Below are 12,862 nucleotides of genomic sequence, written 5' to 3'. Positions count from 1 at the left end.
CCCTGACCACAGTGTCTTTTCTCAACCCCCAAGTAAGGGAGCATGGGACCTGAAGTGAGCTTACATCTGGTACCTGCTCCGTCAGACTGCTGTCATCCAGGCCCAACTGACTGCCCTGGGGAGTGTAGGAGCAGCAGGGCTGGGCTTGCCCACTCCTAATCCTCACTTGCTTTGTTTTTGCCTGGGGCCTAAAAGATGTGTGCTCTGCAGATTAAAATCTCTCTTTCCCACTAGACTGTGAACTTCTCCAGGGCAAGACCATACCTGCAATGTTTAGTGCTTCATTTCTGGAACCTAGCAGGTGCCTGGTGTGGAGTAGTATTAGTGCTGGGGAACTGAGTAAAAGAAATGCCTGTATGCATGAATACATTCCTGGATAAATACAAGGCCCTCCAAGGCCCTTCAAGGCCCTGGTTTCCAGGAGGCTCTCTGAGTTGACTGGGAGGCTGGCATATGGCCAAGGCATGGAAGGTCCTGGTGCTGGCTGATGGCTGCGGTGTAGGCAGTCTCTGGTCTGCATGTTCCCAGTGTAGGTGCCATGGGAATGCTGAGGGAGGTGGTACAGGGAAGCTGGGCAGCCCAGTCCCCAGGGACTGCCTGACAGCCTTCAGAGTAGTGGATTAATTTTAAAGGGGCAGTAGAGTGAACCAGACCAAAGGAAGCAAAGGTCAGTTTTTAAGAGCTCAAACTCTACCTTTAGAAATCCCTCTAAGCTCAGTGTAAGCCAATAGAGACATGCTTGACTACTTACCCATTCCATATTTATTCCCAAGAGCCTAAAGCTGATGTTTAGACCATTCCACCCCTACCCTACATGAATCCCAGGTAGGCACAGTCCAGGTAGGGGCTGGGCATGGGCACAGCTGGTCTAAGAGCAGAGCATCCAGAAAGATGGATGAACCCAGTCCAGTGGTGGAGGAGCCTGTGGCTGCCTGGAAATGCTGGGCAGAAAATGTAGAGTTCTTTCAGGTACTGCACCAAGTTTTCAGGACTAGGTGGTCTCCAAACTGCTGGTGCAATAGAGTGTAGCGGCTTCCTCCACCCACCACGGAAACGGCAGTATCCAGGTGAGGGTCCATACCCACCAGGGCAGGATTTTGAAAGGGCAAAGAAAGGTAAGGTCAGGTTGATAAAGACCCTAGAGGCAGTGCAGCCCAAGCTTCCTCTTTGATCTGGCGCTCTGCCAGCACCACAGCTGAAAGATACTAGTCAAAACTCAGGGACCCTATGACTTGGAGAGCCACAGGGATGGAAGCAGTATGGTTTCCTGGGGGCCAAAGGAGAGATCTTGGTCCCTGAGCCAGCTACTCTTTCTCCTTGACTTGGGCCGGTGCCTTAGAGGGTGTATGTGTGTACATGTACCTTTCTGTCTATCCGTTTGGTGCTCTCCCACCATCCAGGCTTTCAAATGCTCCCCGCAGAGATCTCCGTTCTGCCCCGGAGGCCCAGCTCCAGCTTGATTCGGCACCGCAGGTGAGCCCCTCTGGACAGTCCAGCCCCTCTAGAGACTCCCCCAGACCTGGCTCAGGCTTGCTACCGTCGCCCTCTCCCCACCTCCTGCCTCTTCGAGAGTGGGAGAGAGGCGAGTGCTCTCTAGCACTTGAGGGTGGTCTGGGAGAGACTTGCAGACCCTCTGACTGGGCACAGAAAGTGCAGACCTTGGCACTCAGCGGATAGAGGTCCAGAAAAAGTGAGAACATGCACGTGGAGCCTCGGAGCCCCTGATGATCAAGGCTCTCCAAGCCCTTTCCCCCAAACGTCTCATCGTCCGGCTCCCTTGTTCCCTGCCCCCACTCTTTGTGGGTAAGCACCAGACCTGCGGAGTCCCTCAGTCTCCTGGTGGTGCCACGACGGCCGCTGCCGTTCAGGACTAGGAGGACTCCCAGAGTCCCGGGACCTCTGGTCCCTGCGCGGTGTCTGGACGGAGACTTCCTCTGCTCGCCGCCCTGCGTGCCGCCAGCCCAGCCCTTCTCACCTGCTCTCCTAGGCTGCACCGCTCAGTCGCCGCTGCACCTCACCAGGACTGGAGACGGGAGTGTGAGCTCAAGGGATCCGAGAGCTCATCAGCAGAGAGAGCGTGGGGGTTGCCACCTCTGTTGGCTGTAGAGCCTCCGACGACTTTTGTAGGGTTCCCCCGGGCTCCGGACCGGCTCAGCGATCCGGCTGCGCCTGTTCTCTCCTCTTCTTGTTCCTCCTCCCTCCCCTCTGTTCTTTTCTTCCCTTCTCCAGCCCCACCCCTGTCCTTCCTCTCTCTCTCTCCCTCCCTCCCTCTCTCTCCTTTATCCCTCACCACCTCACTCTCCGCAGCCTTCCCGGATCCCACCTCCTGCAACGCCCCCACTGCGCCATCCCAGCTGGGGTACAAGGGCAATAATCCAGGACTGAGAAGGGTGTGCAGAACTTCGCCCGAACCATGCCATCCGCAAGTCCCCTATCTCACCCAAGCCATTATCCTAGCCGCAGCCGTGTCTGCAGAGCTCTGGGGAGGATTTGGTCTGGGGAAATCTGTGCCCTTCCCATCCTCTAGGCCATACTCAAATACTACATACAACTCCTTCCAAAATAAAAGCAACAACGACAACAATGATGGTGGTGGTAACAGCAACCTGTTTGTTAATCACAGCAGGTCCTCTCCATCCTGGATGGCACTACTGGGATGAGGAAGGATACAGACTAGGGGATGCTTAGAGACAGGCAGCCAGACTCCTCCCAGACAAAGCACTCCTCCCCCTCCCCACATATAGATCATTACACACAACACACAGACAGACCCGTAAAGACAGACCCTGTCCAGACAAACACACAAAGCCGGACACACATACCGAGGGAAGACTGTGCACACACAGCATCCAGATCCATACAGCCGTTACAACCCTGGCGGGCTCTCCTCACACTGGAATGGGAGCACTCTGCAGCCTTAAGCAGGCCACAGGCTCCAGGACTGGGAGTGGCACACAAACGCATGCCTGGAGTTCCTGGGTACCAGAATTCAAAGTGGGCAGTTGCTTCCCACTTTGGGTTGGGTGGGGAGGGGTGAGGGGGTGGCACCAGATCCTACACTGGTATCCTCTCCAGTCCAGGCTCAGACCCAGGAGGCAGGGACACAGCAAGACACTGACAACTGTTTTCCTACTCCTCACAGGATAGACCCTGACTCTCAAACAAACACACACACATCACACACACGTTTCCAGAGATGGAACCTCTGCCCAGAACAGCTCTGCCCCTACACCTTGTGGGCATCTAGACAGGTAGGATGCAGGGTTCAAGGGAAGCCCAGCCGTTGGAGCCTCAGAAGTTTGTATCTGCAGGGCGTGTGCTATGGGTGGGGGGGAGGGTGGGCTATGTACAGTGCACTGAAGGGAGCGGATTTCAGTTTACCCTGGGCCGCATCCTGGGGCACTGTGCTGGGCTGTCTTGGGCTAAAGGGATATGAGGGCTTGGATGTCCATGGGTGAGAGAGAGCCCTTGTTGGGTTTGCTTCTTTCCTACTTTCTTCTTATTCGGGTAGCAAAAGAACCACAGGTTCCCCGCGTGCCTGCAGGGCTGGAACTTGGATTGGGGCTAGACTCAACTCACCCTCCCCTCTGTCCTGGCCCTGTGCCTGGCCACCCATCCCCATCAGTAAAGAGACTCAGTCTGGGACAGATTTCTTTATTGACTCGGCCCGAGACACCGCTGTGCAGCAGGCCAAGGAACGGAAGGGAGGGCAGACAGACATACAGTCCTACACAGGGTGGCTCCGAGATAGAGACTCGCATGCCTCGTTCTCTGTGCAAAGAAGCGCATCGCACTATGTGCCTCGGTGCTCCACACTACTAGACGAGAGGGAGAGGGACACAGAAAAGGTCATGGAGAAGGAACATGGGCAGAGGAACTAAAGACTGGGGCTGGCTCCAGGGTACTCGCTGGAGGGGCAGGCCCTGAGCCTGAGCTGGCCACTGTGCTCACAGAACAGCCACCTTGACCTGAGGGGTAGGAAGGGGGTGGTGGTCTGGAGGAGGAGCAGAGTTGCTAGCTGCGGGTGTAGTAGTCGTTGTAGTCGTCCTCGCACTCATCAAAAGGGCCCCGTGCACCGCGAGGCGCGCTGTCTGAGTCGGACACAGGGCACTCACGCAGGCGCACCGCATCGTACAGACCCTGCGGGGGCTCCTCCAGCAGGACGTCGCGCTCAGAGTGGGAGCGCGTCAGGAGGCCCACATTGCGCAGCAGCAGTAGGACAGGAGCGTAGAGCAGGTTGGCCAGGCCCATGCCAAGGCTAAGCTGCGCAAAGCCGAGCGAATGCACGATATGGCCCGCCACTATGGGCCCCAGCGCATAGGCCACGGAATAGGAGATGTCGGCGATGGCATAGACACTCCCGTAGACTGAAACGTGGCGCACGTCCACGAGAAAGGCGAGAGTGGGCAGCAGAGCCGTGTCGACCAGAGCAATGCCGAAGCAGAGGCCGCAGAGCGAGGCCACTAATGGTGCAAAGGAGCCGCAGGCAGGCACCACGCACGAGCTGGCACCGATCACTGCCAGCCCCAGTGCGCCGTAGAGCCACTGCAAGTGTGGGTAGCGCGCCGCCAGGCGCACGGTGAGGTAGACGCCTAACACGTGAGGCACAAAGGCCGGCAGCCAGACCATGCCCATCTCCCACTCTGAAGCCGCCATTGTGTGCTTCATCCACGTAGCGATGGTGGGTTCGAGGAAAGCAAGAGGGATGTTACAGGTAGTGAGTGCGCCGGCCACCACAGCGATGTAGGGGTCCAGCATGAGGCGGTGGATGGGTGTGCCCACAGGCAGGTTGGCCCGCGCCCGCGCGGCAGCTGAGAAGGGCTTGGCCACCACCAGCAGCAACAGCGCGTCGAGCAGTGACACCGCGGCGAGTACCAGAAAGGGCACCCGCTTGCCCGCGAACTCATAGAGGATGCCCCCGAAGGGCGGTGCCACTAGACTTCCAAAGCTGATGAAGGCCAGCGCTACGCCCAACGCGCGACTGCGCTCCGGCTCCTCTGGATACTTATCCGCGATCATGGCGATGCCAGATGTATCTGCGAACGCCGAGCCCAGGCCTTGCAGGCTGCGCGCGGCGAAGAGCGTGGCATAGTCCTCCGCGAAGGCAAACAACACTGTAGAGGCGAACATGACACCGAGGCCGATAAGCAGCGGCACGTCGTAGCTCATGCGATCGATGAAGGTACCGCTTAGGGGATTCACCAGAAGCTGCAGGATGGCCTTGGAGGCAAACAGCACCCCGATCTTCACGTCCTCGCTCTCCGTGGGGTAGCGGGGCCGCAGGGCAGACCCGGCCGGCCGCGAAGCCGTCGGGGGCTCTGAGCTGTTGAGCGTGTTGGCACTAGCATTGGCTGGAGTGGGCGGCGGCAGGGTAGGCACCCACACTTCTGGGGCTGGGATGGGACTCTCGCTGCCCCCGCGCATGTGGGCGATGTAGTCAGGCACGATGGGCACGATGACCATGTACAGCATGTTGTCCAGGAATAGCGCCACGCACACGATGACCAGCACCAGGCGCCGCTGCCGCCGGGGCTCCTGGAGCGTTGCGCCCACCGCCTCTGACAGCTTGGTGGCTGCTTCTCGGACCTGGTCCGCTGGTTCCATTGTCCCCACCCGGCCGCACTTCCGAGGACACCGCCACGGGGCCGAACGCAATCGCCCTGCAGGACCGACACTAGAGCTCAGAACTTCGGGGGCGCGGTCCGTGTCGCGCAGCACCCCCTGTGCCTCAGGTAGCTGTAAGGCTCATGGCCCTGCACCTCAGGAAAGGCAAAGACCCGGTTCGGAGAGACGCCGGCGCTGTTCGGGGTGGAACCTCAGACCCTCTGCGGCTGAGCTCAGGGGTGATCAGGAAAGGCGGGTGCGCAGAGGGGTCTGGGCCGGAGCCTTCCCCGTAGGGCGGAGAGATGGCTCGCGCGGGCCGAGGGGCATGCTGCCGCCTCCCGTCCGCCGGCTGCTCGCCCTGCAGCCGGTTTCCCCTCCCCTAGCGCTGACTCCTGCCTCCTCCTCCTCCGCCTCCTCTTTTTTCCCTTTCCACTCGGGGCTGTGACGATGCGAGTCTCGGCCCCCGAGTGGTGCCCGGGCCACTAGCGTCGCTCATGCTAATGCGACGTCCGCTGGGCGGGAGCCGGGGGCGGGGCGCGGCCCGGTGGGGGTCTCCTTCCCAGAGGCGCCGGGGCTGAAAACCCCAGAAAGGGGTCTTGGTACGGAAAGAGTCCTGGCTAAGTCCCTGAAGATAATGGGTGCTGCGTGCGAGGAGCTGGCTTTCTGCCCACCTTCCGCCCCTAGTTTGGACCCAGCGGGTCCGAGTCCCCTTTTTTCCCCCTGGGAGGGGGCGCACAGCGGCTGCTTTTACCCCGCCCAGCAGGAGAGGGGGGCGCCGGGGACTCCAAATTTCCACCGCAGCCTGGATCTCCGAGGACAGAGGGCAAGGAGTCCCCGAGGTGAGCCGCAGCCTCATCCATCCGTTCTAGTAGCTGGATTGTGGGGCTGAGACTCGAGGAGCTTAGGGTTCAGATACCCCAACCCTTCTTCTCGCCCCGCCCCCTGGCCCTTTCTACCCCTGGGAGGGGAGGGTGAGGCGCTTAGATTGCAGGGCGGTGTTCCGATGACCCGCCCTTCAGGAAAATGTCAAAGCAGAGAATTCCTAAGAGAATCTGGGGATTGAGGAGAAAAGTCGCTTAGTTCCTACCGGGCCGGGGCCCCCAGAGTATAAGCACTGCTTCTCCCACTCTCCTGCACAACCTCGCCATCCCCTCCCAGACAGTAGACCCCTTTTCCTCTTTAACTGTCCAGGTCCCCCAGCTCCGCCTCTTCTCCCCTCCTTCCTCCTCACCCCTCCTCCACTAACTCCTCCCAGGCTCTGTGCTCACCAGTGAATAACCCCGTCTTGGGCTCCTGGTAGTCCCGCCCCGTTCCCTACTCCCAACTCTCACCCCTCCCCAACCCCAACGCCACCCCCCCCCCACGCCCCGCCACCTCCGCCACCCATCTCCAAAGCTGCCTCCAAGTCCCGGGTGGACTCGGAGTGATGTGGCTTGGGTCTTTTCAGAGCTGTAAGAAAGACCCTTTGGGCACCACGCCCAATATCTCCCCTCCCCCATCCTTCGTCCCCCGGGCTGGACTCAGCCGCTTTGCTCTCATCAGAGACCTAAGAGAGGCTCACTTCCAGAAATGGCCGCACCCACTGAGACGCCCAGTTCTCAGCGGACAGGCTGAGCTTCCCTGGCTGTACACTGGATCCAGTGCGCCCCCAAAAGAGCGTTGACCCTGGATGGCACATCCTGTCCGTGTACCGGTCTGTGGGTTGGCAGGAAAGAGGTTCTGAGGCAGCTGAGTTTCGGAGAATTGTATTGTTGAGATTACAGTTTTTCTCTCTCTTCCAGAGTCAGAGAAGACTCTTCCTACTCTTCTCACCTCAAAAGCAAATTAGCATTAGGTTCAGCTTCCTCCCCTACCATGCTCCCTGCCCCCAAGAATAACTTTGATGCAGTGCAAAGTACTGGGGCTTTGGAGACTGGCGACTGAGCTGGCTTTCAGTTATGGCATTTACTAGTTGGGATGCAGGGGACATTTCTTCACCCCTCTGTGTCTCAGTTTCTTTATCTGCAATATAGAGTAATAGTACCTATTGATTAGGGTGGCTGGGACATAGGAAGAGCAATCTAACTGCTTGCTATTGGTATTATTATCACCTGTAAAATGTGCTATTTTGTTCATTTCACAGTCATGAGTTTTGTGAAGAGCAGGTAAAAGGTACAGGGTTGGCCTGGCTTCCCGGCTAGTCCCTCTGGTTGCATGGGCATTGTGATTCTAGGCTCTGTCCTGGCTGGTGGAAGGCTGGAGGTCATTGGAAAGTTGGCTTCTGTCCCTGAGATGGCTATGTGATGAAGTGATGAAGACCAGAACATTGGGATGAGAGGCAGCAGCCTATTGTCTAATCTCTCCCAGGCACTGGGAAGAAGGAGAAAAAGGAGAAAGTCTTGCACTTAAGGAGCTGCCCTTGCTTGCTCTGCAGCAGTCTAAGGGCTCTCTGCTTGAGGGAGGGAAAGAGCCCCAGAATGGGGGCAGGCCTGACTCTGGATGATTCTGGGCAAGTCAAAGCTTCTCTCTGAGCTCCAGCCTTGGTATCTATCTATTAAGTAGGGGTTAGGGAAGAGCCCTCTCACTGAGGCCTTTGAGCAGAAGTGGGTGCTGTAGAAGGGCTCTGTTGGGGTAAAAAGAATTATTTAAAATTTTATTTAAAGGCCTTTAGTCGGCACACAATCACTTTCCAGCTCATTGCAGGCTCCTGTCTTTGCAAATTTATGTCATCTGTCTAGCTCTCCAGTCCTTTGAGTTAGAAATTCATGCCCCTTCTGACTCTCATCATGAGGCTTTTAAAGAGGTATTCTTCCTTCCTGCTGAACAATTATTATTTATGCATATATTGTTTGCCCTGTCTGACTGGAAGGGGGGAATTTAAAGCAGAATTTTTCTCTTTAGTTACTGAGGAACTTAGAACTTAGTAGAATCTTAGAGAAAAGAAACTTCCCAGGGCCTTCAAGGTACAGATCCTTCTCCCAGCCCTCCGGCACACATAATTCATGGCTGTTTTTGAGCGTGGAGCCAAGTTATCTCCAGGTTCATGCTTAACTCCCCTCCCTGTCTTCCATTCCCTAATGGCAGGAAACAGACTCACTTATTAAACAGTCTGCCAGGGGTGTTATGTGTGCTGTTGTAGTTAATCCTCACTCAATCCTGGTGCAGTGTAGGTGCTACTCCTCCTGTCCTGATGATGGAAAACTGGACATAGAGAAGCTGAATCACTTTCCCAAGATACCAGCAGTGGATTTGAAACTGGGCTGTGTGACTTGTCTTGTGGTCCTCACACTGCCTCCCCACACCTTGTACCTCAATGTGCTTCTGCTATTTTATCTGCAAGGTGGCTATGGACTGGCAGTGTAGGAAGAGGGGCAGATGAAATTCATGGGAGGAAGAAGGTCCTGTGTTGGTTCCCTAAGGAGGCCCCAGGGACACTAAACTCCTTCACCTTCCTACTCCAAGCTCAGAAAACAGCTCCCCACACCCTTCCTTCAGTAGCCCCAAGGGCTAAGGTGCAGGAGTTGCAGGGAGGTGAGGACCCTCTGCTTCAAGAAAAGGATTGGGCCTGAGCTTTTGCAGGACATTGGGAACAAGGCCTCCATTCTTGCCTTTGCCTTAGGGGAGCTGTCCAGGGTGCTGTCCCTCACTACACCACTTGTCAACCAGCTACCCACACAGGCCCTGCCCCTCAGTCTTCCTGTACCTATGACTTTCTCTTCGAAAGAACTCTGCAAATTTCTTTATGGAGACTTCTTTTTTTTCCCCTGAGTATAATTTACAGGCATAAGAGAACTTTCCTTCCGATGCTGCTGAAGAAAACGGAAGAATTCTTTTGTCTCCTTTTTCAGCTAGATATAGGAACTATTGCTACAAAGTCCCTGTCTGGTACTTCAATGTAAGTCAGTGAGTAAAAGAAGGAATTTATTGATTAGAAACAGAAATGTTTATAATGTGCCAGGCACAATTCTAAACATTTTACAAACATTAACTCATTTAATCCTCTTACCAACCATCATATATTTTTTTAAAGATTTTATTTCTTTTTTGGACAGAGGGGAAGGGAAGGAAAAAGAGAGGGAGAGAAATATCAATGTGTGGTTGCCTTTCAAGTGCCCCCTACTGGTGACCTGGCCCACAACTCAGGCATGTGCCCTGACTGGGAATTGAACCGGCGACTCTTTGGTTTTCAGGCCCTCACTCAATCCACTGAGCTACACGAGCCAGGGCCATATTATCTTTTTACAGGCAAGGATATAGGTATAATAATTCATCCATGGTCAGATTGCTCACAGGTAGGGGACACAGGATTCAATGCAAGATATCTAGCTCTAGCATTCAGTTATCAGCCATTATGCTATCCTGGCCCTGGGTGTCTGAAGAATATGACTTACTTGAAAGAATCTAGCTCAATGCCTGACACTTTATGGGAGCTAAATTATGGTTTTGTATGGACAGAGACAGCTTGGTGATTTCCAGATGATAACCTTTCATTTTATTCACTGTATACAGTTGTGGTTTCAATCTGTTAGAACCAAGTTCTTTTCATGCTGGACTGGTACTTGTTGTGGACTTGGGGATTCCTGGTGTATGGGAGCTTGGGGAGGGGCGAGGAAGATAACCTTGCATCTGTGCCTGGATGAGTTCTGGCTTTTGTTGAGTGGGGGTCTTAGAGGAGTTGTGTGGAAGGGACCCATTTTGGAAGAAGGCATCAACCAGTCCTGGACTGTTTTCTGAGAAGGTCATGGGCCAAGTCAATTCCAGGGAGGGATTTGTTGCTTCACTGAGATGTCTGGTCCCTGAGACATAAAATGAATATGTTTCTGTGGAAAAGCATGTTGATGGTGTTGGCAGTATGTGGGTGGGGCACCTGCTCCTGATTTACTACTTTTTGTCTCCCTGGAAGCATTTAAGTGTCGGCTTAGTTTTAACAAAGCTCATGAGCCTCTTTGGATTCCAGTGCTGGAGGAGGGAGTGCAGTTTACCCTGGCCTTCCTTGCTACCCACCCCTGTGTCCTTATTTGGGAGGACCTTAGGGCATCGACATCAATTAATTAAGGCTTCCCCAGCCACATATTCTCTGATTCAAAAGAACAGAGCCACTCTGTCAGCTGTTCCCGGAAGCCTGTGAGTCTTGTGGCTAGAAGCCAGAAGGACTACGTGTCTGTCTGCCTTCTCTGGGACAACTGGTCCTCAGGGCCCAGATCTGCCTTATGAGTGTAGCTGAGCAATAAAGGGAAAAGAAAGGGAGTGAAGCTCCTGCACTGTGGGTGGGCCTCAGAGCTCCTCCATAGCTCTGAGAGCCGGGATTGCCCCTATCTGCTTTCCTTCTGACTTCTAACATTTTCCTGAATTATTGTGTGGCAGCAGAGCCTCAAAATCTTGGTTTCTCACTCCCTGGAGTCACTTCCCATTCCAATCCAATGAGTTTCTCAGATTCATCTACTTCCTCTATTGAGACCCTCCTGTCCCCTAATCTTCCTCCAACACTAATCATTTTTCATATTGGTGTAGTCAGTCACCTCCACTTGTCCCTTGCTTCCTGACCCAGCCAACCAACCCCTGCACATAGGATAAACTTCTTTTCTCTGTAAAGTTTCAGTTATGTTCCCACATGCTCACAGGCCTCATAGCACTCCTTGTCACTTGGGACTGGAGTCTGGGTTCTTCTCCCAGAATTATGGCTTTTCATAGTGTGCCCCAACCTTTCCTGTCTTCCCTAACAGGCCCCAGGAGCTCTCACCTCCACACTTTGAACCTGAAGTTCTCTCAGCCCATGCTAGGATTTGCCTTTCCTTGACTACCATGTGATTATGTTCCTTGAATCCTTAAATACTGTGAACAACCACCCCTCTCTCTCATCTCCAGGGATTTATTCTACATGGTAATGAACACGTTCCTCTACATCTGCCTGAGAAATGCTTGAAGGCAAGATCTACCTCTGTGCCTAGTAACAACACTTTGCTTACTATGCATTCTGCAGAGCATTGGCCACAGCACTTACATAGGAACTCATGTGTCAGTGGTTTTAAAATTCATCTCCACATTTATTAACATGAAAATTGATCATTTAAGTGATACATAAATAGAAATTGTTCATAGAGATGTTCATAGAAATTAGAACATATTCGTGTCCCCGAACCCTGGTTGTGTCCGCCACCTCACAAAAGCTACCACTGAATTTTTTCTTTTCTTTCTTAATTTTTTAATTAAATACTTTAAAATTTTATTGTTCTTCAAGTACAGATTTTGGCCTTTCCCTCCCACCTCTCCCCACCACCCCAGCCATCCTCACGTCTCTCCCCTGATTCCACTCTCACTTGTTTTTGCCCATGTGTCCTTTATTGAAAACCCTTTGCCTCTTCCCCCTCCATTTCCCCTCTGTTCTTAATTTCAATGTCTCTGGTTATATTTTGCTTGTTGGTTTGTTTTGTTGAATAGGTTCCACTTAAATGTGAGATCATATGGTATTTGTCTTTCACTGACTGTCTTAGTTCACTTAGCATAATGCTCTCCAGTTCCATTCATGCTATCTCAAAGGGTAGTAGTTATTTCATTTTTTCTGCTGCATAGTGTCCCATCATGTAAAAGTACCACAGTTTTCTGATCCATTAATTTACTGATGGGCACTTAGGTCATCTCCAGCACTTGGCTATTATAGATTCTGCTTTTCTGAACATTGGGAAGCGTAGGCTCTTTTGGATTAGTGTTTCAGGGTTCTTAGAATATAATCCTAGCAGTGAAATTACTGGGTCAAAAGGAAGTTCCATTTTTAGTTTTCTGAAGAAATCCCATACTGTTTTCTATAGTGGCTCCACCAGTCTGCATTGCCACCAGCAGTGCACTAGGGTTCCCTTTTCTCTACAACGTTTGTTGCTTTGTTTCTGATGGGCATTCTCACTAGTGTGAAGTGGTATCTCATTGTGGTTTTCATTTGCATATCTCTGATGGCTAGTGATGCTTATCATATGTCTCTGGACCCTCTATATGTCATCCTTGGGGAAGTGTCTGTTCAAGTACTTTGCCCATTTTTTAAAATTACTTTTATTTTATTTTACTGATTATGCCATTACATTTGTTCTATTTCCCCCTTCCTTCCCTTCCACCCTGCACACCCCTCCCCTGCCATTCCCCCTTTAGTTCATGAACACGTGTATCAAGTTCTTTAGATTCTATATTTCCCATACTATTCTTACCCTCCCCACTATCTATTTTCTATCTACTGTCTATGCTACTTATTTTCTGTACCTTCTCCCCCATTCTCCTTCTCCCACTCCCCTGT

The 12,862-nt window shown here is 53.1% G+C and overlaps 2 protein-coding genes across 2 annotated transcripts in view; both read right to left on the bottom strand.

Moving 5' to 3' along the window:
- The window catches only part of CHAT (choline O-acetyltransferase), a 70,894-nt gene extending 68,869 nt beyond the window's left edge, over positions 1–2,025 (bottom strand). The window contains exon 1 of the mRNA XM_037143127.2: positions 1,976–2,025. The gene's annotated coding sequence lies outside the window, so the exon portion shown is untranslated. The remainder of the gene's footprint in view (positions 1–1,975) is intronic.
- A 1,615-nt stretch (positions 2,026–3,640) lies between these two features.
- On the bottom strand, positions 3,641–5,972 carry SLC18A3 (solute carrier family 18 member A3). The gene has a single exon (XM_037143126.2). The coding sequence runs from the start codon at positions 5,602–5,604 to the stop codon at positions 4,015–4,017; it is 1,590 nt and encodes a 529-aa protein (XP_036999021.1). The 5' UTR covers positions 5,605–5,972; the 3' UTR covers positions 3,641–4,014.
- Between the last annotated feature and the right edge of the window lie 6,890 nt (positions 5,973–12,862).

The sequence above is a fragment of the Artibeus jamaicensis genome, unplaced genomic scaffold (genome assembly GCF_021234435.1).
Source record: "Artibeus jamaicensis isolate MK-2021 breed Jamaican fruit bat unplaced genomic scaffold, CSHL_Jam_final contig_468, whole genome shotgun sequence".
NCBI lineage: Eukaryota > Metazoa > Chordata > Mammalia > Chiroptera > Phyllostomidae > Artibeus > Artibeus jamaicensis.
This window is presented reverse-complemented; position numbering and strand designations above follow the sequence as displayed.